Source organism: Pleurodeles waltl, chromosome 12, assembly GCF_031143425.1.
Source record: "Pleurodeles waltl isolate 20211129_DDA chromosome 12, aPleWal1.hap1.20221129, whole genome shotgun sequence".
Lineage (NCBI taxonomy): Eukaryota > Metazoa > Chordata > Amphibia > Caudata > Salamandridae > Pleurodeles > Pleurodeles waltl.
In genome coordinates this window covers 670,446,808-670,471,029 of record NC_090451.1, presented here as the reverse complement: position 1 = coordinate 670,471,029, position 24,222 = coordinate 670,446,808, and the positions used below count along the sequence as shown (strand labels likewise).

Genomic DNA, 24,222 nt, shown 5'->3' with positions numbered 1-24,222 from the left:
ACCATTACCTGCTTGCGGGCCTCATGTTTTAGGGAAAAACCAAGGTGAGACAACAACTAGGTGTGAGCAGAGTAAACAACAACAACTGCTAGTATAGGCGAGGGCCAGTTAAAAGCACCCATAGTTGTGCGTCAGAAAACACACACCCTCCAGCAACATTTAGCTCTGCAATCAGTGGCCATTTCTGGTAGATGCAGATGTAAAACTTCCCCCCCCTTTAGTCAAGATGGCTCCACAGTCTGCCTGACTTTTGCCTGACCTCTTTAATGATGGAAGAGGAAAGCCTGGCTGCAGGTAGGTTTGGACCTGATTTCCCCTTGGTGTTAGTTACTTCTGATGTGCGTATTTCTGAGGTGTCTTCACTGTGATTAACCCTCTTTTTGAGTCATAGAAGTTGGATCTGGCCTGGAGAACAGCAACTCTTTCTTAATATGCCACAGGCCACAAACCACTCCGATGAGCTGAGGCCAAGGAGAGTGAAAGCACACATAGAATTTACACTCCTGTTAGCTGTCAACACAAACGCTGGACAAACTTCAGAAAAGAAAATATTAAAAATGGCAAACATTCGAAGAACACTGCTCCGTTCATCATGGTAGATACCCACATGGCACCATAACTGGACTTGGCCACATCCCCTGCACAGTATTTAGTACCAGCGACAGCATGCCTTAACCGGGCCACATCCTCCACAGAACAGTTGCTTACCAAGAGGAAGTATGCCTGGTCTTATGGTTGCATGGGAGCTGTTTTGGTATTGATTGTTTTTGAGTGCATGTTTTAATAAACTGTGTTTTTTCTATTGGTTAGTAAGTGATTGACTGTAGAGGTAGAAGAAAGTTTTGTATTACGTGTGCACTGCATAGGACTCTCACAATCCATATATGAGGCCCCAAAGCTCTTTTGGGTGGTCAAGCAAGTAGCCACTCAGTTTGTTGTGCATGGTTGGTAATGTTGATTTGAGGTGTAGCAAATGAGTAGTATGTTTGGTGTCATGAGAGTGGATCGAAGATGAGCTCCAATCGTGTCTGAAAGGGCTTGTAGCTGCATTTATGTAAAAATCTGAGCAATAGGTAGAGCCACAGTCTGGGCGAATTGGGAACACAGTTTGGCCCGGGTACTCCCAAAAAAAAGTGTCCCACATTCACAAATTGTTATTATTTTTTGTAGTTTTATATATTGTGAACTCTGCCGAAGGGCACTGAAGCAATTTACATGAGAACCAGTTATATTGCACAAGGTCAAATTCATTTTTATTTTAGGAAGGGAGATTAAGTGATTTGCCCAGGGTCACAGGATATTGAGATCCAACTTGGACAGCTGTGGCTAGAACGCTACACCCTATGTTTTTACTCCTCTGGGAAAGGTGGCCTCACAGAGAGGCCTATGCAAACACCCCGCTCCCCACCGCCAAGGCCTAAGAGACACTGAGACCGAGGTTACAACACCTTGCCCTTAGCGAGGCCATTTCTCTTACTCACCCCCCCTCCCAGCCCACTTTAGCCTCAGCCCGATGGCCTGGCAGGGTAGGGGGTCAAGAAAAGCACAAAGCTACTGCTGCTCCATGGGCTTAGGGGAGACTGGGTGCCCTGCGAGGCCCCTGCAAACTCCCACCCTCTCTATACCCTCCATGGCCTGAAAGTAATGGCTTGGCGTGGGATGACAATACTTCTGGGCCAGGCCACACTGGGCAGGGGGCGAGGTGAGAATACCCTAAGGGCCAGAGCAACACCTGGCCTCCAGCCTCAGTCTGACAGCATGGCAGAGGAGTGCCCATGATGCTAGCACCACGTTACAGTTCTCTGACAGAGACCGGGAAAGGCAGGAAGTCTCTCTGGGCTGGTTTACAGAGCTCCTAAAAAATACAGCCCACAGGTGACCCGAGGCACCGGCCCAGTGCACAAATTCCTGGGTGCTCAATCCAACCCTGGTAACAGTATTCCTATACATACAGTTACGTCTAATAACCTGTTTCCTGGTGTCACGTTCCAGGGAATCGCTACATTGAAGCAGCTACTGGATAACGGCGGATAAACAGCGAATGCTCAAAGGCTAACTTAAATATCCCTAGTGATGCATCAGAGAACATCCACTTCATGGAGAACATTTACAGCGCCACCTTTTGGGAAGTTAAAGTTACTGCCCCAGATATAAAACTTTGCCACATCCTCTCCTTCGAACACTAGGGCCTCACTCTTTGCTTGACTTCCAGTGGTGGAAAAGGAAGGCTTGGCACATGGTGGCCGGATTTCCCCTTGGTTCCTTTTGATATTTGCTGTGAGTGAAACTCTCTTCAAGTCAAACAAGAAGGATCTGGACTAGAGAACAGGGACTCTTTCTTCAAGTGCCACAAAACACCCTAATAAGCTCTGGCCTCAAGGAGAGTGAGAGCACACATAGAACTTATACTCTGCTTAATTGTCAATGCAAACACTGAACCAGCTTAAAAAAAGAAGGGTTTAAAATAGCAAACATTCAAAGAACACTGGTCTGCTCATCAAAGTAAAGAATTGTGTCAATATTGTGGTTATATTGGGCCGCAAAGTCCAAAAAACACACACAAACCCCCCCACAACACCTCCCCCCCCCCCACACACACACCCCAACCTTTTCGTATGTTAAGCTCTGGAGCCTATGAGTACCGCCTTCCTTTCATAGACAGCTACACTGGTTTTCCATTTTGCAGCCTGTCCTGATGTGGAATATGGATGGACTGACGCCAAACGTGCAAAGAAACGGACTTCGATCTGATCGTGGCAGGACAGGGCTCGAACCCTGTGCTACAAATGGCACCACACTATATAGAGCCAAGACTAGCTTTATAATCCCTCCTCGAAAGGTGAAACCACCCAAAAACAGGCTAGGTCTTACAGAGCCTCTGGGTCTGGAAAAGAGAATGCCATTACTTAGTCATGTTCCATGCAAAGTGGCGAACACCCTGCCATGGGAGGTTCAAAACTCAGCGAAAATTTCACGCATCGAGATCATGTCGGTTCCGTTGTCCAAACCCACCAGAACCAAGGGCATCAAGCCAGAGCATGCCATGATGGAGTTTCAAAACTTTGAAGTGCAGATGGGACCAAGCAACACCATGCCTGAGCTGGGCCGAGCCTCTGCAGACCGGCTGACCAAGAAGAAGCATGCCTAACTGTGCAACAAAGTCCTCAGAGGGCCTTGACCAAGGCGGAAAATGCCAGTTTTAGACTACACCCCTGAAAAGGAGTTGGTATTATGCCATTGATTCCTGGACTGGTCCACTCCCGACGTGGAGGAGTTAGTACAATACACTTGTCCTGGTCCACATCCCACATATAGCAGTTAATACCCAGGCACATATGCCTGGAATGAACCACAGCCTTACCAGGGCAGCTTCTTAGCTTCTAGAGGAAGCATGCCTGGTTTTGGAAACAAATTCTGCAGAGTACAGCTACCAAGCCACAAAATGTCAGGACTGGGCTACCACCCTGAGGAGTAGCTGGTACCAGCAAACAGCATGCCTGGCTGTGACACAAGCCCTACCAAGCAACTGCAGGCCAGCCACAACATTACTTGGCTGGCAACAACACCTGCAGAGTAGCTTGCACCAAGCCACAGGATCCCTGAACTGGGCAACAAAGCTTGTAGAGATGCTGGTACCAAGGTACAGTATGCTTGACCGGGCACAGCCACTATAGACCAACTGGTACTAAGCCACTGCATGTCTGGACAGTGCTTGAAACTACAGATCAGCTAGTACTAAGCTACAACAAGCCTGCAAAGCATCTGGTACCTACCTGCAACATGCCTGGACTGGGCAACAAATTCTGTAGAACTGCTGGTACTCAGCCACAATATGCCTGGACAGGGCAAGGCCGCTACTGATCAGCTGGCACCAATCCACAAGGCTGCGCTTAGCAACAGCCCTGCAGGACAGCGTGTGCCAAAACATAACATTCCTGGACCAGGCAGCTATCTGTGCCTAGTCCAACAACTCAGAACACAGGGGGGCTAGTCCAGGCCAGAGCCCTGAAGAGGAGTCACACTGGAAAAATATACTCCCAAGTCAAGTTCCTAGCAGAGCAGCTGGGTGGGTTCAAACAAAAACATGTCAAGGCTGGGTCCAACACTGTACACACAACAGCTGGTACAAATGTGGAGCATGTCAGGACAGGGTCACAAACCTGCAGAACTGCTCGCCCCACCCTAAACACAACAGGACTCTTTAGCAAACCAGCAAAGCTGTTTGTGCTGGAATACATCGTTCCCAGACCGGCTAAAACCCATAAAGGAGTAGATAAATGGTCATAGCATCATATCCTCCGCTTAAAACCCTACAAAGATATTTACGGAAGGGCGACGCCTACGCTCTCCTTAATGGCTGCAGGTCCTACAGGGCTCTCAGATGAACTGAGATTGTGGGTTCTATGCCAGTCACGAGGCAACGGGCTTCATTTAGAGTATGGCCTCGTCATTCGTCGGAGTGGCTGAGGAATTTACCACCGCCAACCTGGCCGGACCACCGCTATCATATTCAGATCCAGTCCTAACCCCGCTCCTGAGGAGATCACTATGGCTTCAGAGGAGCAACTGCCACGGTGTCTCTTCCAAAGACACAAAGTATGCTGAGTGGTTGAATTGTTTCAATTGCCCTATCAGCAAACCTCCCTCCAGCCCCCCCAAAAAAAACAACTGCCAAAGCGGGAGATTGTGTTAAACAAAAATCTAATGACACTGGAATTTTTCCTCAGGGTGTGTGGGTCATTTGTAACTTTTTTTTTCTGTTCGGGGCTGCCAAGGTTCCTTGGCAGTCCCAAAGTGAAAAAACATAACTCACGCTGTCCAGTCCAAATTGAGTGGATGGCCTGATGCACCAGCATCCTCGCCCCCAACTCTGTTGAGACTTCGGTGTTGAGTGGTGACTGCAACCGTGACGGACACGGTCTAAGTGTCCCCAAAAGCCAGGGTAAAACCCTCACTGGCTCCTAAAGGCTGAATAATGTGGGGTGGGTGCCGCTCAGCGGGGAGGCCAAGTGTCACCTCCCCCCTCTGAGGGTGTTCGCTGTCTCCCTAAATAATCACTGATAGGCCTTTGAGAGGAGGGCAGGTAAAACACAACTGCAGTGGAGCGTGAGTGGAGGCGGGCTCGGAAAAAAATGCAGAACACGGATTCTCATCCTCATTTCGATACTTATGCATGGAAAAATGTGATTTAGGCAAATCGCATTGTCTCATTGTGCCAAACTTTAATATATGTATTTTATATCCATGACTAGTAGTGAGCATCACATCACATAGAAATATCGATGATCTGGTCGATTCGAACCCCCATAAACAATAAAGGTCTCTGTTACCCTTGTTCAAGATTTTATTTCTTTAATATAAATGTTCCTTGTAAAGCACGTTACTACATCTTGGAGCCGTGTCTGCATCTTCATGACGTTCCGCGCCCAAAAACATGAGCGGCTGAAATTGTACACAAGTTGAAGCAAATCACGAAAAAAGCAAATTCAAGAGCTACAAAGAGGAATCCAGCCTGTGTTTTAAGAACAGATGGTTTTCCGAGTTTCCCAGGGAGTGAAGGCGGCCTGGTTGCAGGTGTGCTTTTCCACTCTCTCTTCCAGGTGCTTGTCTGACCCGCAGATGTGTTTTGGTGTCCCCCGTTCCATTGTCATTTAGCAGGTGGGTTTGTGGTTCAAAGGCGTGCCTGTGTTTCGAGGGCCTTTCCAGAATCGGCTGTCCCAGAACTGTGTACGTTTCCTTAGGGACGATGGACGTTCTAGATGTGCATTTTTTTTCCAGATGTGTATTTCTCATCTCTGAGTGTTTCGTGTCTGTGTGTAGCTTTACATTCTGTCTGTTCTTTTTCGCTTGTGCTAGTATCTCTACGGAATTCCAGGTGTATCTACCGGAGTCAATAGAGGATTTCCCAGGTGTGTTTATGTTTACGCTGTGCGTGTTTCTGTTTTAAACTTATGGAGTAAAGCTGGAACGCTTCAAACGAATTGCATCACTCAAAGCTCCCTTCTTGTCAATAATTTTTACAATGCATATGCGCCCACTTTAAACAAATTCCGATCCTCGCCTCTGTGTTCCTCTATTAACTGCAAAAACTTTTCACCTATGATTAACCTTTTGCTGTTTTTTGTCTTTAAGGGCCACCTTGATGTGCACATTTTTTCTACCATAAATGTGTGTCTTTGCATTTGTTATTGGATAAACTATGAATTCTGTTACTTGTATTTGGTGAATTGTAGATACTGAGTTATACCTATACTTTTAGGACGCACTATGGATTATTAATGGTTTATTTTAACGAGTTTGGTGGTATTTAATTGTGAATTTGTATATCTTACATTTGTATAAGCAGTATTTAAGTTTGCCAAAATCCTAATGAAAACTGGACGGTTTCCCAGGATTTCTCACTTGATCTGACCTGTCTGCTGTGACCTCGTCTGTTTCCCAGGTGTGTTTGTGTTTCCCAAGATTGTTTGCTTGTCTTTGTTTTGCAGGTGTGTTTGTGTTTCTGAGGTATGATTGAGTCTTTCAAGTATATTCGTGTTTCTTAGCTATATGTGTTTTGCCAGTGGTACCTACGTTTTCTAGATGTTTGTTTCTTTCAGGTGTGTTTCTGTTTCCCGAGATTGGCGCTGTGAGGCGATGGGTTTGCGGATGGTTATGCCAAGAGTATGTTTGTTTAGCAGGGTGTTTTGTGTTTCTCTTGATGTGTGTCGTGTGTGTTACTTCCAGGTTTCTGTTCCATTGGCATGTTTGCAGGGTGATTGGGTGAATTTTCCTGCATGTTGCTTCCCACACTAAGATCGACCTATATAGCAGATTGAGGTATATACACCTATACCGAAGTAGTTAAAATTTCACCCAGGACTAGCTAATTCAAGAGGTTAATGTTCAGCAAATTACTGATAATCCAGCTGTAATCCTGTACCTCAAAAATTCCATACCCAAAGGAATCATGTCTGGGAGCGGATTATCAATGCAGTTCCCCTGCACCCCATTGCGACTCTTGGTGCTACAATAGTTGAGTGATCTTGTCAGGCTTGGGATATTTTTTTACCTAAACTTATGTAATAGCTAGAGTACATATGGTGAAGGATGCTATTGGATCACCAGAATGCTTTCAACCACTTTTTGGTGCCAGAGGGATTTTATAAAGTGCTGTATGTCTAAATATCGAGGTCAGTAACATTTACCGCGGCATATAGCGGTTTCTGAAAATTGCCGTTCAACTTTCTATCAATGTTTTACACCTTTTAGAACGGATTTTAAAATCTTCTTGGTACAAAGACACTTTAAGGTTGAACACGGAATGTTCTCTTTTACCAATGATTTTAATTGTTTCTATTTAACAAAATCTTTTGTCTGGGTCTTTGTTTTTGCTCATTTGTGTAGTACTCTAATGCCCCTAGGTCATTTTCTTACTATAAAAATTATGCATGAATAAATTAGCATATATAGAAACGAGTAGATATAATATTCATAACCCGCTTACCTTGATTATATGCTGGTAGTCGATATTGTGAATTCGATAACTCTGGTTGATACTGAAAATTCAATACTTTGGTACCACACATGAATGGTGTGCTCTATCAAAAGAAAGTAACACAGTAACACCTAATAATACATAATGCTGTCTGTTGCTCCTCAACATCATGAACTGATATTATTTTTTTATTATTTTATAATATCTCACAGAACACCGACGTACATCAAACGTAGCATTGCCCGCTACATAAACCACAAACATTCTTTGAAAAGTAACATCTTTTTCTCTTCTCTGTGGTTCAGTGCAGGGATATCAGCGGTGTGAACTGAACTGTCGTCCCATTGGCTACCGCTTCTACGTACGCCACACCGAAAAGGTGCAGGACGGCACTCCGTGCGAGGCTTCATCCACAGATATCTGCGTGGGTGGGCAGTGCTTGGTGAGTACCACCCGTAACCTCACATGGCTCACTAGTATACGCTGTTGTTTCCGCGTTAGCCACTGGCATTCATCATACCCTCTGATTTATAAATTTTTCCCTCTTAACAAAAAAAAATATATATATAAATATTTTCATATGTGCAACAGTCTGTTTGGACTGCAGCTAAATGTTCTAAATTCTACATTTGATGCACAAATCATACTTATTGATCTGTTTCAATGGCAAATTATTGTTACTGTTCAATACGCATCAGCAGAAGCACCGGGGTGATGATGGCACTCTTGGTTTCAATGAAGCGGCGTCTTCTGTACAGCCGGCTCATGAGCACAATCGATGGATAAGGTTAAACCTGTAACAGTTGTTTTGCACCTTGAGAAAAGTTTATTATGCTGCAAATCCTTGTAGGATCTAGTAATTGGGCTTGAGAAAGGATATTATTTTTATAAACTGAATTTTTGGGGTGTTGATACGTGGATCATTGTGACTCTTGATGTTGCCAACGCAAAGCTCAGTGCCCCAAAACAGTGGTTCCCAAGCCGTGGTCCGGGTACACCTGGGGGTCTGCGAAGCCACCTCAGGGGGTCCACGACTGCTTAGAAACGTAAATAATAACAGGTTTAGTCCACAGCTCTTAGTTTGACTCAGTGGGTGTCCCCGGATACGAATAATGATTCAGTGGGGGTCCCTGGGTTCCAGTAATGATAAATTGGGGGTCCAGAGAAGTCAAAAGGTTAGGAACCACTGCCCTAAAACATAAATGCCACCATTGGATTGGGACTATGGAAAAAGATGTTAGCTGGTCCAAGTAGTGCATAGATTGCATCACATTTGAGCGCTACGTGCCAATGATAATACAGGTTGGTCCCTCATGCTGGCACTCCTCAGGGCATTTCCTTAGTCTTCTTCTTGCCAGGGCGGCCTTCAAAAGTCACTGGCAGCACTGCCCGGGTGGGAGCCAGCCAGGAATGCTGCCACCAGTTCTTGCCGACTCAACGTTGGAGAAGTGTCTTTAATTTTGGATCCTGAAAATAAAATTTACTGTGAACGGAATCCTCCTGGTAATTTGACTGGCTCCAAAATCTGATGTCACTTAGTTTTCATTGACACCTTGTGAACTCCCCAAGCCCTTGAGATTCTTGTTCGCCAGTGAGGAAAATAGGGTCATCTTACTTGGAACATATGCCACTGTCCTGTAGATCAGAGAGGTGGTAGTTTGGGATAAAGCACATGCAGCAAGGACTCTGAATGTGAAATACAAGCTATTGGTACAAATAGTGCCGGGTCTGAGTTAGCCTTCCATCTTACAAAGGTTGATAGATTGAGCATCAGTACCTAGATACACTAAAAAAATTAAAAATAAACCAGTAATGAGCAACAATCTTTATATGTATGTTGGAAAAGATGTAAATACAGTGCATCTCTGAACTTCCACTGTATCATACTCTGATGTTGTCGTCAGCAACACTCAATGAATATGTCAAGTATGCATGATGTTAAACACAATTTTCTTTTGTGCCATGGCGTTAATGCAAGCGAGCAGTACCTTGCAATACGTTTCCATTCGCGGCACACCTTCAAGTATAAATGTCCTTGCCCTGACCACTGTCCAAGGATAATAAGTACATTTCTCCCAACAATTGATATATTGTGTCTGGAAATATCAAACAATTTCATTTTGTCCACTGTTTGCGCCCGTTTTCTTTTGGCGCTAGCCATAATATGACTTTAGCTGATCTGGTGGTGCGGAGAAGCCTGGTGTGTGTGTGCTCTGTTACCCTTTCTCATTACTTCTCCTTGCATGACTTTTCAGAGATTTGGCACCATGTGATGCGTTGGCATTTAGCCCTGGCCAGTTTTTGACACAAAACATCCTGTGCACAAGTAAGGTGTTTGCGTCACCAGAGCACCTGCACTAAATGATGATAAACCTGGGCTCACATAGCTTGGGTGATATTTCAGATGCAAATGTTTTGGCTTTGAGATTGTCATTTGCTTTGCTGCTTCTTAACAGTCATGGCTGTTCAAGATGGCGGTGAACAGGAAGTTCTCTGAGAGAATGTTGTGTACAGAAGTAACGTCTGACGTAAATATAATTTGCAAAAATTTCAGCCCATTTAAGTTAACAGTTGAAAATCTTCATCCAATGGCACGATATTTAGGACAGTGCTTGTATCAGACAATGTTCTGACCATGATATTCCAGTATCACACCACCCATGTAACACGTCTTGAAAGAAAATCTCTCGCCCCTTCCCTTCCCGAAACCTAAGCCGGCCTAATGTGAGCCAGAAGGAGATGCAAGGTAGTGAAGAAGAGTTGCCTTGGGCCCTAATGCAAGCAAATAAAATGACCCCTCACTCCCCACTGGATAACAAAAAACACAGCCACTGTGGGGCTGACTAGGGCCCCTAACACCTTGGTGCCCCGGTGCCACAGCACCTGCTGCATTGATGCTATTTTGGCTTCTGGAAGCGAAATATTACTACACTTGAAAACACAGACTAGGACTAGAATTCCACTTTTATTTTTTCCCATGCAATTTCCAGACCGCAGTTACCACCAGGATCATTGTGGGCTACCACACGCAAGTAACTGGCTGGCCCGCTGGCCCGCTGGCCCGCCGGCCTATGCAGTTTTCCAGCAGTCCGGGAGCATGGCTGTAAATCAGCCTCTGTCTGTGTGACTGGGACAATGTTCATGTGTTTTAAATGGTTCAATTAGTTTGGTGTCAGTATCCATTCAAAACTCTGTTTATTTAGGTTCCGTTCCCATCCCGCCTTAATGCGGACCAAAAATCTGTGGTTTACTTCCAGTACACAGCAAGTTTCTGTGTGTGTTTTTTCAGAATGCATCAAGAGAGTCTGTTTTATTTCAACTTCACATCAAAACTTTGTGTGTTATTTGTAGTACACATCAAGGCTCTCTTTTATTTCCACTTCACGTCAAGAATTTGAGTTATTTCAAGTAAACATCAAGGCTGTGTTATTTCCAGTACAAGAGTCTGCAAGTTATGTCCCACACTGTGTTTTTCCAGTACACACCAATATTGTGTGTTATTTCCAGCCCACATCAAGACTGTTATTTCCAATACACATCGAGACTCTGTGTTACACACCAAGGCTCTGTGTGTTATTTCCAGTGCACACCAAGAGTGTGTGTAATTTACAGCACATTCTTGTACGCACCAGTAATATGTATGCTACCTCCTATACACATCAATCCACTGTGTGGTGTTTCCTGTGGTTTTTTAGTACACGTAAATATTCAGTGTGTTATTCCCGGTACACAACAAGATTCTGTGTGTTTTCAGAACACACCAAAATGCTGTGTGTTATTTCCAAGTCACATCAAGACTTTGTGTTCTGTCCAGACTACATCAAGTCTGAGCATGTTATTTTCAATACACATCAGCACTTTGGGTGTTATTTCCAGCACACATCAAGATTATCCGTGTTGTTTCCAGTGCACATCAAGGTTCTGTGTGTTGGTTCAAGTACATATAATGGCTTGATGTTGGGTCCAGGGCACATAGTCTTTCTGTACCGTGGTACCTTCGAGTTTCTGTGTACCATGGCAAATGTACCCCATTATTCCACCCCTAACACCTTTCCTGAGAATGTGTACATTGCACCCAATAGTTGGTACTTGCACCTTTCTCTTGTGTTCTACACCCGTCATGTCTTCGTGATTGTCGATTCCATTACCACATCAGGTCCTTTAACATTCTATTGTGCATGTTCCATGTTCACAGTACCCCATCATGTCACTCTGTACCTTGGTTACCCTACCATTTAGACATGAGTATTTGCTCCAGTACCCGCCAGCCTTTGTTTACTGTGGTCGCAGTATCAACCAGGTCTTTCTGTAGCATGTGTGCGGTACCTCTGGTACCCTTGTTCCAGTGATCATTGGGGCTCCGTGTGCTGTTCGGTTACCCCAGAGATGTTTGTGTTTCCCAACAGGTGTTAAATCGCCTGTTTGGTCTGTGTGATGCTTTTTGAGGAGTTCAGTACCCATCAGACCTCTGTGCAGATTTCATTAGCTGTCAGGACCCGCGTACCTTTGTTGCAGTGGCCATGAGGCATCTCTGTACCCTGGTTCTATGCCTAGGTAAGGCCCTATGTACCAAGAACACGCTGAGAGCCTTGGTGTGCTGGTTGCAGTACCTTTCGTGTCCCTGTATACCAAGGGTCCCTTGCCATTCCATTATCATTCATGTGCCTTTGCACCTTGGTTTGAGTACCAACGCTCTGGCCTTGCCCACACCTATAACACTTAGACTGCATGCCACTTTGTTCCAGTGCCCATCAGTTCTCTCTGTACCTGGAGTACATGTTTGTTCTGGTATCCCATCAGATCTGTTTGTACCAGGCTTCAATACCCTTGAAGTCTGACCTGGCACTTGTCTGTTCGTTGTCTTGGCTTCACTACCCATGTTCTAGGTATGCCTCGGTTTTTGTACTTTTCAGGTCTTTCTGTAGCCATGTTCTTGTATCCTACCAGGTCTCTGGGTGTAGCCTTGTACCAGCACCATTTCTAAGTTCTGTTTTGTTTCCAGTGGCATCGGATCTATTTAGCTTGGTTCCAGTGCCTTGGTCACATTTCACCTCTGGTGTGGGTACACACATATTGGTTCCACTGCAGCGCTGGGTCTCTGCTCGTTCCTTTAGTTTGGTTCCCTTCACTTGTACATTTACCCTGGTTCCAGTAAGCCATATGATCTCTGGTATCATGCCACTTGTTCGCATCTTTTGTCTAATCTAGTTTCAGCATGAACAAGGTGGCTTTCACTTGGGTTTTATGCATCCACTTTCTCTGTGCGCCTTGTTTCCCAGACCTGGTAAGTCTGACTATATTGTTTTTAGTAAGCCCAGGTGAAATTTTTGTTACACTGGCATCATAATCGCATGTAATTTACAGCATTTCACATTACACTTGTTACGCAACAATTCCCGAAATTATAATGCCTGGTTACGTAAATAGACTGTGCAAACATCTTATCACAGGAGAAAATGCAAACATTAAGAAAATGCGGTTGTTTGGGTGCATGTATTTTTTGGGCAATGTTTTTTTTGTTTTTTTTTTTAGCTCGAAATCCGACCTACCCTCCAACATGGACATATGGACGCATTTCGCACTGAACTATAGTGTAAATTGCTGAATTACCATTTCACTCAATTTTTCTGAATTTTCTCGTAAACAAGTAAACCTAAAATTATGCACATTCCTAATTTTCAGTTTTCTGCTACATTTATGCATGTGTCCTGGCCTCAGGTTCCATCGTATATATGTGCACCTTGGTTTCAGCACCCTTCAGTCCTAATTCTACTATCCATCAGGTCTCTGTTTCTGGATTATAGTTTATCAGGTCTCTTTGCCTTAGTGCTAGTATCTATAAATACGTTTTCTCTAGTTCATAGTTTCCATCGGTTCTCTTTGCTTTGGTCTAGAACCCATCACATCTTTCCGTCAGTGTACCAGTACGCATCAAGTCTCTTGGTTCTAGTTTCCACTGGGCTGATTGATCTTAAGTTCCAGTATCCATTATGTCTTTGTCTGGCTCCTAGCCATCAGGTCTCTTTGCTGGTACTGTCAGGCCCTTTGCTTTGGTTTTAGTATACAATTGGTGTATTTGTCTTTGTGCCATTACCCCTGAGGTCTCCTTGTCTTGTTTCTAGTACATATCAGGTCTCTTTTGTCTGTCTTCTACTACCCTTCGGGTCCCTTGGTTCAAGTACCCATCAGGCCTCTTTGTGTTCTAGTACCCTTCGGGTATCCTAATTCAAATACCCATCGGGTCTCTAGGTTCCTGCACCCATGGGGTCTCTAGGTTCCTGCACCCATGGGGTCTCTAGGTTCCTGCACCCATAGGGTCTCTAGGTTCCATAGGGTCTCTAGGTTCCATGGGGTTTCTAGGTTCCATGGGGTTTCTAGGTTCCTGCACCCATGGGGTCTCTAGGTTCCTGCACCCATGGGGTCTCTAGGTTCCATGGGGTCTCTAGGTTCCTGCACCCATGGGGTCTCTAGGTTCCTGCACCCATGGGGTCTCTAGGTTCCAGCACCCATGGGGTCTCTAGGTTCCATGGGGTCTCTAGGTTCCTGCACCCATGGGGTCTCTAGGTTCCAGCACCCATCGGGTCTCTAGGTTCCATCGGGTCTCTAGGTTGCTGTACCCATCTGGTCTCCACCCATCGGGTCTCTAGGTTGCTGTACCCATCTGGTCTCCACCCATCGGGTCTCTAGGTTCCTGTATCATTCGGGTCTCTGTGTATTCTGGCCTCAAACTCTGCTCCTGTCCCCTTGCACACTGGTTCACCCCCGCTGTGTTCCTCGGTTCCTCGAGACAAAGAGTGCCCCGCCCTTCCATGACTCAGGCTTGGACGGGATGCCTGGCTCATGTGAGGCACATGTGAGGCCCTCCTCACTGCGACTAACAGCTCACTTGTAACCACAACAGGAAGCGCTCTGCCTCCAGGGGATCCTGAAAGCAAGGCCTTTGTGCGCGACACGCTCCAGAACAAGCTGTGGGAGCTGCTGGGGTTACAATACTTTATCTCGCTCCCAAGAATAACAGGGAAACCGCAAATATTGCCGAGACGTTCGGAGGAGGGGAGGGGGTGAGGAGGGGGAAAGGAACGGGTTAGGGGAAATGTAAGGGGAGACATGTCGGACTGGAAAGGTGGAGCAGGAGTTACAGCACAAGCGGGGTGTAGGAGAGACCGCGGGGAGTTTAAGGGGGGAATTATTGGGAATTTCGGGTTTCACTTGAGAGGGACTTCTAAGCACCTTTCCGTGGGTCTCGCTATTCAGTCAGGCCTCTGCGCGCCTGCAAAAGAACATTCATGTAGTAATCCGCCGTACCACTAGATGGTGCCAAAGACCAGCGCTACCTCGTACAGGTAAATTTTTCACCTGCAACATATTTTTCCTCTAAGAAAGATTCGGTCCTTCAATGGAAACGACAGAGTGTTTTTTTTATTCTGGTGGCACAAAACCACCTACAGGGAGTGTAAAGGGAATGAGATGGGGTAAAGGGAAAGGATGAGTAAAGGAGGTGAGGTGTAAAGGTGGATCGGGTCAGGAAAAGGATGGAGGCGAGTTGGTTCGAGGAGGTGTGAGGAAAGACTGGGATGTTACAGAAGGGGAGAGTCATGAAACTAGAAAGACAGTGACACGCACAGTTGATAGAAGACGCTGCATAGGGCTGGAGGGATACATCTGGGGCCTTTAGAAGCACCATACTGGCACACACGTCCCCGAGTCTATAGCTCGAGCTTTCCATAATATGCTCTTATGTCTTTCCTACGCTATGAATTCATATCTTGTTTTTCTTTCCCAGCTGGACTCATTTATGTGCATTCACTCACCAGTATATACCCTGGTAACCAACGAGAAAAGTGTGCAAAACACCGATAAGTGGCTTCTTAGTGCCTGGAAGTTGCAGACCTTTGTAGGAGTACATTGAAAGGATGCTGACCTCTTTACCTTCGTGTTATGGCCTTTTACTCCTGAGAATCCCCGCTCCAGTAGACTGACCTCTCACTTCTGAGTCTCTCGCTTCATTGTTATAAAAAGGCCTGAGCTTCGGCGAGTGTGTTCTGAAAAATGCGACCTCATCTGTATTTTTACCCTCCATGAATCTGAAATTACCCCTTACACTCCCAACATCCCTCCGTTCCCTGAATTATATTTATTAATGCATTTTACCTTATCCACCTATTTTTGGTGGTCAAATCATGTTCATCCTTCTCGATTGGGTTTCTCCAGTCTCCCTCTCTTTGCAAACAAGTTCTAGACTCTCAAAGCTTCAATACTTCGCCCCAGCACATGGCCACATTCTGCCTCACAAGATTATTTCCAGACTCTGTGTGATCATCAGGTTTTCTGGAACCTTCCAGTCATAGTTTGAGGCCTGGAGGATGACTGGTCCCCTGCCCGGATTTGATGACCTCGGTAGGGGGCTGAGGAGCAGGCTAGCACTCGATGTCCCTCTCATCTGTGCAAGTGACACCGGTCTGCACTGCACTTCTCATGGTGACAACATCTGTAGATGTTTCCCAGCCTTTATGGAGAAGACCTCCTGGCCTACAGCAAGGGACCTGGCATTTGTTCAGAGCCCTACAAGGAAGGCCAAAGCTAAGTGGAAACGTGAGGATGATGAGCAGATGTGTTGGAGGAGCTGGTGGGCCCCTCTGAGGATCTTGTGGCTTCTGAGCCAACAGCTACAGATGTGGAGTGGACAATTAGCAGGGGGCCACGACTGTGGTCAGTCACTTGCACAGGGCGAAAGACCAAGCAACGGAAGTAGGTGGGCCGGCTACACCACAGTGTCCCATTCATGTTTTCGGACTTCCTGCGGGCTGAGGTACAGACACAGACAGCTGCTAGACACGACTTCCGCTGCCAGACTCAGAGGGATCGTCTCTCAGACGTGAGAAGCGCGGCTGCTTAGATTTCATTTCCAGATTGACACAGCTGGGAAGTGCCCATGTACACATTTTAGTTAAAGGGATACAGTCACCATTGACACCAACTAGAGGTAGCCTGTCCCAGCCCTGCCTTTGCTGTTGGTTCTCCTTGCACAGGTTCAGCTACTCTCGAGGGCCAACTAGGCCGCAGCAGGAACAGAAAATTAAAAATATTGGCCAAGGCAATGGGTCTGGGATTGAGTGTTGAGCTACTGACTTTGCCAACGCTTGTTTTCCCGGAGTGTTTCTCCATAAAGTAAAGGAAAACCATTCAGATATGGCTTCCACTAAATCACACCACCAACCTAGTCAATACCTGCAACACCACAAATAGCTACTCCAACACATCCAAAACCGCCGATAGCTCAAATGTAAGTACCACCACCTATACAACATCAACACCAATATTAAGCGCTGATCGCCAATAGGTCTTGACTGTAAAGTGCTGTCGCATATAAACTTTATTTCAGCATGCCTCCGCTTGCATGCGTATCCTAGCCCTTCTTTTCCTCCTCGTTAGCAAACAGGAAGTTGTTGAGCAGATATGGGTGCATCACAGGGTCAGCCCTGTAAACTCTGTAATACAATTAGGCTGCAAAGTATGTGTGAGGTCACTTCCACAACCACTGGCATTTTTGTGAATTGATAGTGTTGAAAGTCCTGTATCCGGTCTGTAATTGAAGATCTGTCGCATCCTGGCCCCCCTCAATTATGTTAGCAACTGGGTAGTGTTTCCATTTCTTAGCTCTTGTGGTACAAATCTTTATTGGGTATGCTCACCCATTGGTTCACTGGAAGCCAACCACGAATACAATTCCCAAAATGCAAAATGTTGTCAAATGAACTTACGGGACTGTAGAGTGCCCTGCCGACCGGAATATGGTGGCGGCCCAGCTACTAAGCCAAACCTTTTGCTCCAACTCTAACAAAAAAATGAACAAATGCTGGCATAAACCTATGTAAGGGTTAAGCATATTTGGCAAGATGGCTCCTGGTTTACTTGGGTCAACTAGTTTCCCGTAAGTGCAGCACCACATTTAAACCTACTTGCCTGACCGCCACAGAGAAGACACAGCTGCCTACCTCCATGAGAAAATGTTCAGGTTCACCCATCGCATGGTCCACCTACATCAGATGCCCCAGTCTGAAACTCATAACCCACATGTGGATTATCCTGAAAAAGGTTTTCTGTGCAATCCACAATCAGTGGAACATACTCTCTGAGAACTTTGATAGAACGTAAAACATAAATTTTTAGTTCTGGCTTGTCAGTTGACCTATTGCTACCAATTCTTTAAAATATCGGTGATAGTAAACTTTAGCTTTGGTCAGAGGAGTATTACTCTCTCACCTCATGCAGTTGGGAGTTTTGGTGTATCGTCCCTCTTCTTATGGAGTGTGGAAGACTATTTTACATCTCAAAGGTAAACTGAATCATCACACATTAGGGCCCATATTTATACCTTTTCAGCGCCGCATTTACTTCATTTTTTGACGCAAGAACGGCGCAAACGTACAAAATACAATTGTACGTTTGTGCCACTTTTGAGTTAAAAAGTGGCGCAAATGTTGCGCTAAAAAAGTATAAATACGGGCCTAAATTCTTAATCTCTTTGGGGCATTGCACACAAAAAGCAGTCCTATTTTGGTTTAGTTTTTCACTGCAGCAGGCATTCCTGTAATGGCTAAGTAAGCACTCAAAATGAAATCCAGACCTATTGCCATTGCCAATGGCTGTTTAGGAAGGTTTTGAAAACCTTCTCTTTTTATTAGTCCCTATGTAGGCGCTGCCTAAAAATCAGCTTGAAGACCGGCATGTTATGTCGGCTAACTACTGGTCAGATCAACCCACCCAACTGTTTATTATTTTAAGAGGTGCTACATTTGACATTTAAAATAGCCCGAAGGCAATTCTATACAGCCTGTACACATATACACATTTGAAAGAATAAAATACAAATTGAAAAAGCCATACATTTATCAGTTAAAAGGATCAATCCTAAATCAGAAAAATGGGTGATGTACACCCTCCCACCTCACCAACCTACCAGCTCTTCCACTTAATCAATTTGTAAATGAAAATATATTCTCTTTATTTCGGCCAAATATATCCAGTGCAAGCCTACTACTGAAAAAGCCATTCCTAGAAACGTAAGACGATCAACCAAAACACAACAATTCGATGCAGCAATTTATTTTACCTTGACCCATGAGCTAGCACATCCTTCACAGGTTAATCACCAGAGACCTTGGATGTTCTTGCAGCTAACTTTGTGCCTCAGGATTTCCTTAAGGAATACATGTCCGCATCTGATGTTCATATAAATCAGGTCATTACGTTTATATCTTTAAATCCATCCTTTTTCTGAGGCAAAAATGGCCCATTGTGATTTGAATGTGAGGTGAGCAGTAATGGCTCAATGAGACATATACAAGTTTAATTTCACGTCCACTTCACCCAATAGCCTAGAATCCTATTCCAATCAGGGTGTCCCAGCCACTTCAGCAATCTAATCCTTTAGGGCAAAGGTACATGTAAAAGTATTTGAGATTAACATCCCTATCAATGTCTTTTGTAATGAAGCTCTTTGGGTCACACTGTATTCAGTTTACAAACATAACCTGCTGGACATCTTTTGAAAGCAACTTTGTTTATAGGATATTCTTTGAAATGCTACATGGTTGGCCATGTTGAAAATAATTCTTGGCCAAGCAAGTAGTGGCTATCCAGCTGCCTTCCAAGAGTGTTTTGCCTGGATATATTTCCCTGCCTGAAAAGGAAGGGGAATTAGGGCATGGGTAAGCAAAAATACTCACCACAAAAACTCCAGACCTCTTAGCCCATCAAGGCCCTGTCTCCCTCACAGTCCAAGAGAAAATGATCATAACAAATTAGAGGAATTGGTGATTGTGGATGGAGTGCCACCAGCCAATCATCAAAGATGTTTGTCTTGCTCTAAGATATGGCCAACAGAAGTGATTTTATTGGGAAATTATGTTCCAGTATATTATACTGCAGCATTTGTTTCATGCTTTACGCCACCCTTGTGATCCTGAAGCACTGTCTAGAGCAGCTAGGTAAGAAGCGATGGTATTTGTTATGTATGGGTGGGAGAATGTGTTTATGGCATGTCCTACATGGGAGGTGTTGGTTGTCATGTATGAGAGTTGAAGGGGTACTCCTATCATGTCAGACATGTAGCTACACTTTGGCTTGATTTGAAGCTGATAAGGTCATTCTTGCTGACATGTGCCAGCTTCCAGTTGCTTGTTGACCCAGGGGTCAACTTCTTCTTTTAGAACAGCCTGAGTGATCTGTAAATTGTTGGGGAACACGCAGGTCTTCACAGTTCTTTGGACTTCGAGGCCGTTGTGGAAATTTATTTTTGCTGCTGAGATTTAGTTCAAGATCCTGGCTGTTGTACAGTGTATGATGTAGCAATAATGCTGGACATTATAAATGAAGGGATGGTCATCTAGGGCGGTACAACAAGATCTCCAGTCCTCTTTTGGCAGTAGATGCAAAGTTTGTGTTGCATGAAGATATGTCCAGTCCCAAGGATGCGCTGAGGTTGGTGCAGAAAGCCTTGAACATAATGTACAGGAAGAAATGAAGTAACAGAAATGATGGTTACAATTGTATTTTGCCTGCATTTCAGCTGCAAGGCAGCTTTTGATCTAGCCACACTCTCTCTCACTTTCTTCATTCCATTCACAGAGGCCGGGCTGCGATGGAATTCTGGGATCCAATAAGACGCTGGACGACTGTGGAACATGTGGTGGTGATGGCAAAGCCTGCAAACTTGTAGTGGGGATATTCAATGATACCAATGTACCCATTGGGTACCACAAGATACTGCAGATCCCGAAGGGTGCCACCAAAATCAACGTGACCGAGATGACGAGAAGCCCCAATTATCTTGGTATGTAGCGATCTTGGCTCTTTTCAAGGAAAGAAAAAAATCTTCACACTTTCTATGTATTGGGGCTGGTTAGAGGAAAACTTGAATAGCCGGAAGATACTGTCAATAACCAGAAGATGCCTGGTGGATAAGTGCCTTACAAAGGAAGCTAGGGGTGGCATGGAGATGCCAGAGAGGAGAAACAGAAAACGACTTATGACCGCAGAGAAGTTTTGACTAGGTGTCACAAGTACATGAGTGAGGGGAAGACGAGTGCCACTTGTTCCAGATGTGGGGTGAGAATGGTATCAGTAGATGTGCTGATTAGCTGCAGCAGAGAATCAAAGGCTAGGACGGATGAGGGTTGCAAGGTGAGACAAGTGATGGCTAAAGGTGAAGTGTAGCTAGGTAACACAAGGAAGGGCTATGTAAGTGATTGCCTAGGGTTGCCTGGTAAAGGCCAGAGATGAACATTGCAGGCTACGAATGTTAGGAGTGAACAAGTCCCAGATAGGATAAATGAGAGCTAACTAAGAAAGATAACTGTTTATTCAGGAAATCAGTTATGACTTCATTTAAGAATTGCTGGCTCTGGAGGGTGGGGATGTTTGTGTTCACTAAAGAGAGTTGGGTGTTGACTCCTGGAGATGAACAGCATTTGCTAAGGGGGATGAGTGCTGACCTCAACGGATGAGTGACAGCTAGTGGAGAGGAGCAATAACTGGCCAGGGGTATTCAAAGTGATTCTTTGGCTAGAGGGGAAACTAAGAGTGCCTGAGGACACAGTTGCAGGGGTGGGGGGGATTATGTATGGCTATGGAATACAAGGATTGACTGAATCAGTCAAGGACTGACTAGGGGAGGGAAGGGCACGCCAGTGAATGGATAAAGGGTAGCCCTGGGAAAGCAGGAACATCAAGGGACTGCATCCCTAGCTCAGGTTAGGTTTGCATTCAAGGCCGGCTTTAGGGTGGTGTGTCCTCACCAGGTGCTGACCTGGATTGGGGCGTGCTGACCTCGGGGGGGGGGGTGCTGTGTTTAGCAAGGACTTACAAAACGTGCGATTTCAAAGCACCTGCTGAAATGTTCGGTGTGCGTCCAGCCTTCAGGAAACAATTAAAATGTCACAATACCTCTTGTGATTAATGTTCCTGCTAGGGAGAGAGATGGAAGTTTTGTCAAGCGGCAGCTTTGACTCGCCATAAAGTAGCGTAGAGGGTTAATATGTCTGCTGCAAAGAACAAATCTGTATTTTATGTGGATAACTGAATGGATTAGTAAAGCCAGCCTTTACAAGTACTTTAAAACAAATGAATGTATGTGAAAGGGGGGCTATGGAGAGACAAGGGGCACATTTGTCGGGTGGTAGTGAGTCAATCCGAGGAGGTGGTCATAGGGTGGGGGGGCGCCAAAATAGACTGTCGCACAGGGTACCACCATCGCTAAAGCTGGCCCTGTTTGCACTGACTGGCATTGTTCAAAATTTGTCTTCATACGTTTGTGCTCTTGGTAGGCCCAAATAGGTCTGTACTTAGATGTCAGACCCTTGGCCAGAATACACACTCAAAGGCTCTAGTTAACCATGATTAATGCACATTTCTGCTTGCTCATGTTGTGACCGCACTGCATGTTATCGTCCAGGTTACAGCCAGACTAACCTTTGTTCATGTTAGGTCCACAATGAACTTCACACACCTTAGGACCACACAGCCCATTGCTTACTACCAGGCCATGTAGGCTTGTTTTTATGTCACCCTCTGGCTAGCACTGGCTCCAGTTCATGTTAGGACCACACAGGCCATTGTTCATTTAGACTCGTGTTGGCCCATTTTCAGATCTGGCCACCATAAGCCACCTCTCGCCAAGTTCAAAAAGATCTTTGCTCAGACTGACCCTTGTTCAGTTAATAGCAATCCAAGTGTCCGTGAAGGTTGTAGTTCACAGGCTAGTACATAGTTCAGGCCCACACAGGACATTTTTCACTGCCTCGGCCAATATTAGCCCAGTCTTAGGCCATTGTACAGGAGCTCAAATATGTCAGAGCATATGTTATGCCCACACTGGCTCGCTTTCAGGTTGCAGACCTATACAAAACGGTGTTAGGCTCAGGCACATGCTAGCCTTTGTTCAGATGATGTTGTTGCAGTTCTTTGCTCAAGGTTACTCTCCAATTATCCAGTGTTTTGTTATGGCCACACTGGCTATTGGATAGGTCTGGTCACAAATGGAATTCACTTATTAGGTTTGCTAGCAATGGCCCAAATTCAGTTACCGCCATTGCCGAGCCTTGTTTAGATTTAGATCAAGCCAATGCTGGAAACTGGTTTGATTGTCCAGCAATATGCGATTATATCTCCATTTTTTTCTTTCTGTTGCAGCTTTAAGGAGCCGCTCTGGGAAATCGGTTATCAACGGGAACTGGGCAGTTGATCCCCCAGGCACATACCCAGCTGCTGGCACCGAATTCATCTACACAAGGCCAGGACACGAAGAGAACTCGGGCGGCGAGTCGTTTGCGGCACAAGGACCCATTACTGAAGCCCTTGATGTTTATGTGAGCACACTAACAAAACATTGCCTGCTACTCGTTTCGGCACACTAGGTGAATTGTCTCCTGAGAAAGTTTGCGCAAACAATGTAACATCCATTTGCTTCTAGTACAGTCTCTGTCCACTCATGGTATTTGCGGCCTGCTTGAGAAGTGCACATTTCGGGGTTAACCAGCAAGTGCTGGAGCTTTCATTACAGGCTCACCTTTGAAAAAAATATTGTGGCTGTGTTAGAGTTTATATCATATCAGACATTGGTTTTATGTGCCTAACCATGGTGCAGGCTTAATTGTACTTTTCAGAGCCTCTGTCCTTCCTGGATATCTCTCCTTTACCTGACTGACCAGTGTATGCTTATTTTAAATTAATTTTGCCTAGGTCGTGATGACATTTTCAGTTCTCCCTTTTGCCTCTATAAAGGGCCATCCTCTTCCTCTTTTTATCCTGCCTAGAGAAACCTAAAGTCCGCACTAGTGAAACTAATATGAATTTCAAAATCCCTGTCAATTAATGGCCTTTCTATCATTTAAATCCCAGATGATATTCCAACAGGATAACCCTGGAGTCTCCTATCGCTTTTTTGTGTCCTCTGAGGTGGACCGCTCAGACAATGTGCTGGAACAGGCCCACCCGGATAATCTGCCTGTAGCAGCCCGCCACACCCGCCCTAATAGTCCGTCTCTACCAGCCCACCACGCCCGTCCTGATAATCCTCATGTACAAGCTCGCCAGGCCCGTCCTGTCGTCCATCCTTTACTGGAACCCCAGCTTCCACCACGAGGATCGGGTAAGATATTGCGATGTGCCACCTAAGGCTTGTGGGTGGGGAAGAGTTTGTTCTAGAGGGTATGTCTGGGTGCAGGTAGAATCCAGGCCTTCTGAAGGGGAGGGTCAGTGCAGTTCAGGGCCTTGGGTGCAGGGTCTGTCAGTGTTGACTCTGGGAGAGTAGTCATGTTGTAGGGTCAGTATGCATAGGACAAAGGCAATGGGGAACTGAGGCACTGGGCGGATAATGTCTGGCAAAAAATTGGCCTGGATATGTCAGGGGGCAGGTGTTCTTGAGGATGTCTAGCTCAGTGGACTTGATAGACATTGCTAGCCAGGTTCTCACAAGGACGTGTTTGGTGTACCCCACAATTTTCTGGTGTTAACCTGTGCTTGTCTCTTTGTCTTACGTCAGATTTAGTGATTATTTTTTACAAAAATAGGCTATAGGCCTACATCATTTGGAGTCAAATTAAATTTATTTCCTATAGTTTGCTTCTCTTGTGCTTTTTCCACACAAATAAATTATCCGATGTGAATATTCTTCATAGGTTTCTGAAGATCCACACTGTGAGCATATAGAATATTTACTGATTTTGCTTTCCAGTATATGGTGT

General features: G+C 45.3%; 1 protein-coding gene across 2 annotated transcripts in view; it reads left to right on the top strand.

Moving 5' to 3' along the window:
- Nucleotides 1-24,222, top strand: part of ADAMTSL4 (ADAMTS like 4) — a 156,852-nt gene that overhangs the window by 102,351 nt on the left and 30,279 nt on the right. For both annotated transcript variants that reach the window (XM_069218553.1, XM_069218552.1), the window contains exons 7-10: nt 7,783-7,919; nt 20,108-20,312; nt 22,670-22,845; nt 23,378-23,627. In XM_069218553.1, the coding sequence (XP_069074654.1) occupies nt 7,783-7,919; nt 20,108-20,312; nt 22,670-22,845; nt 23,378-23,627 (768 nt within the window). The remainder of the gene's footprint in view (nt 1-7,782; nt 7,920-20,107; nt 20,313-22,669; nt 22,846-23,377; nt 23,628-24,222) is intronic.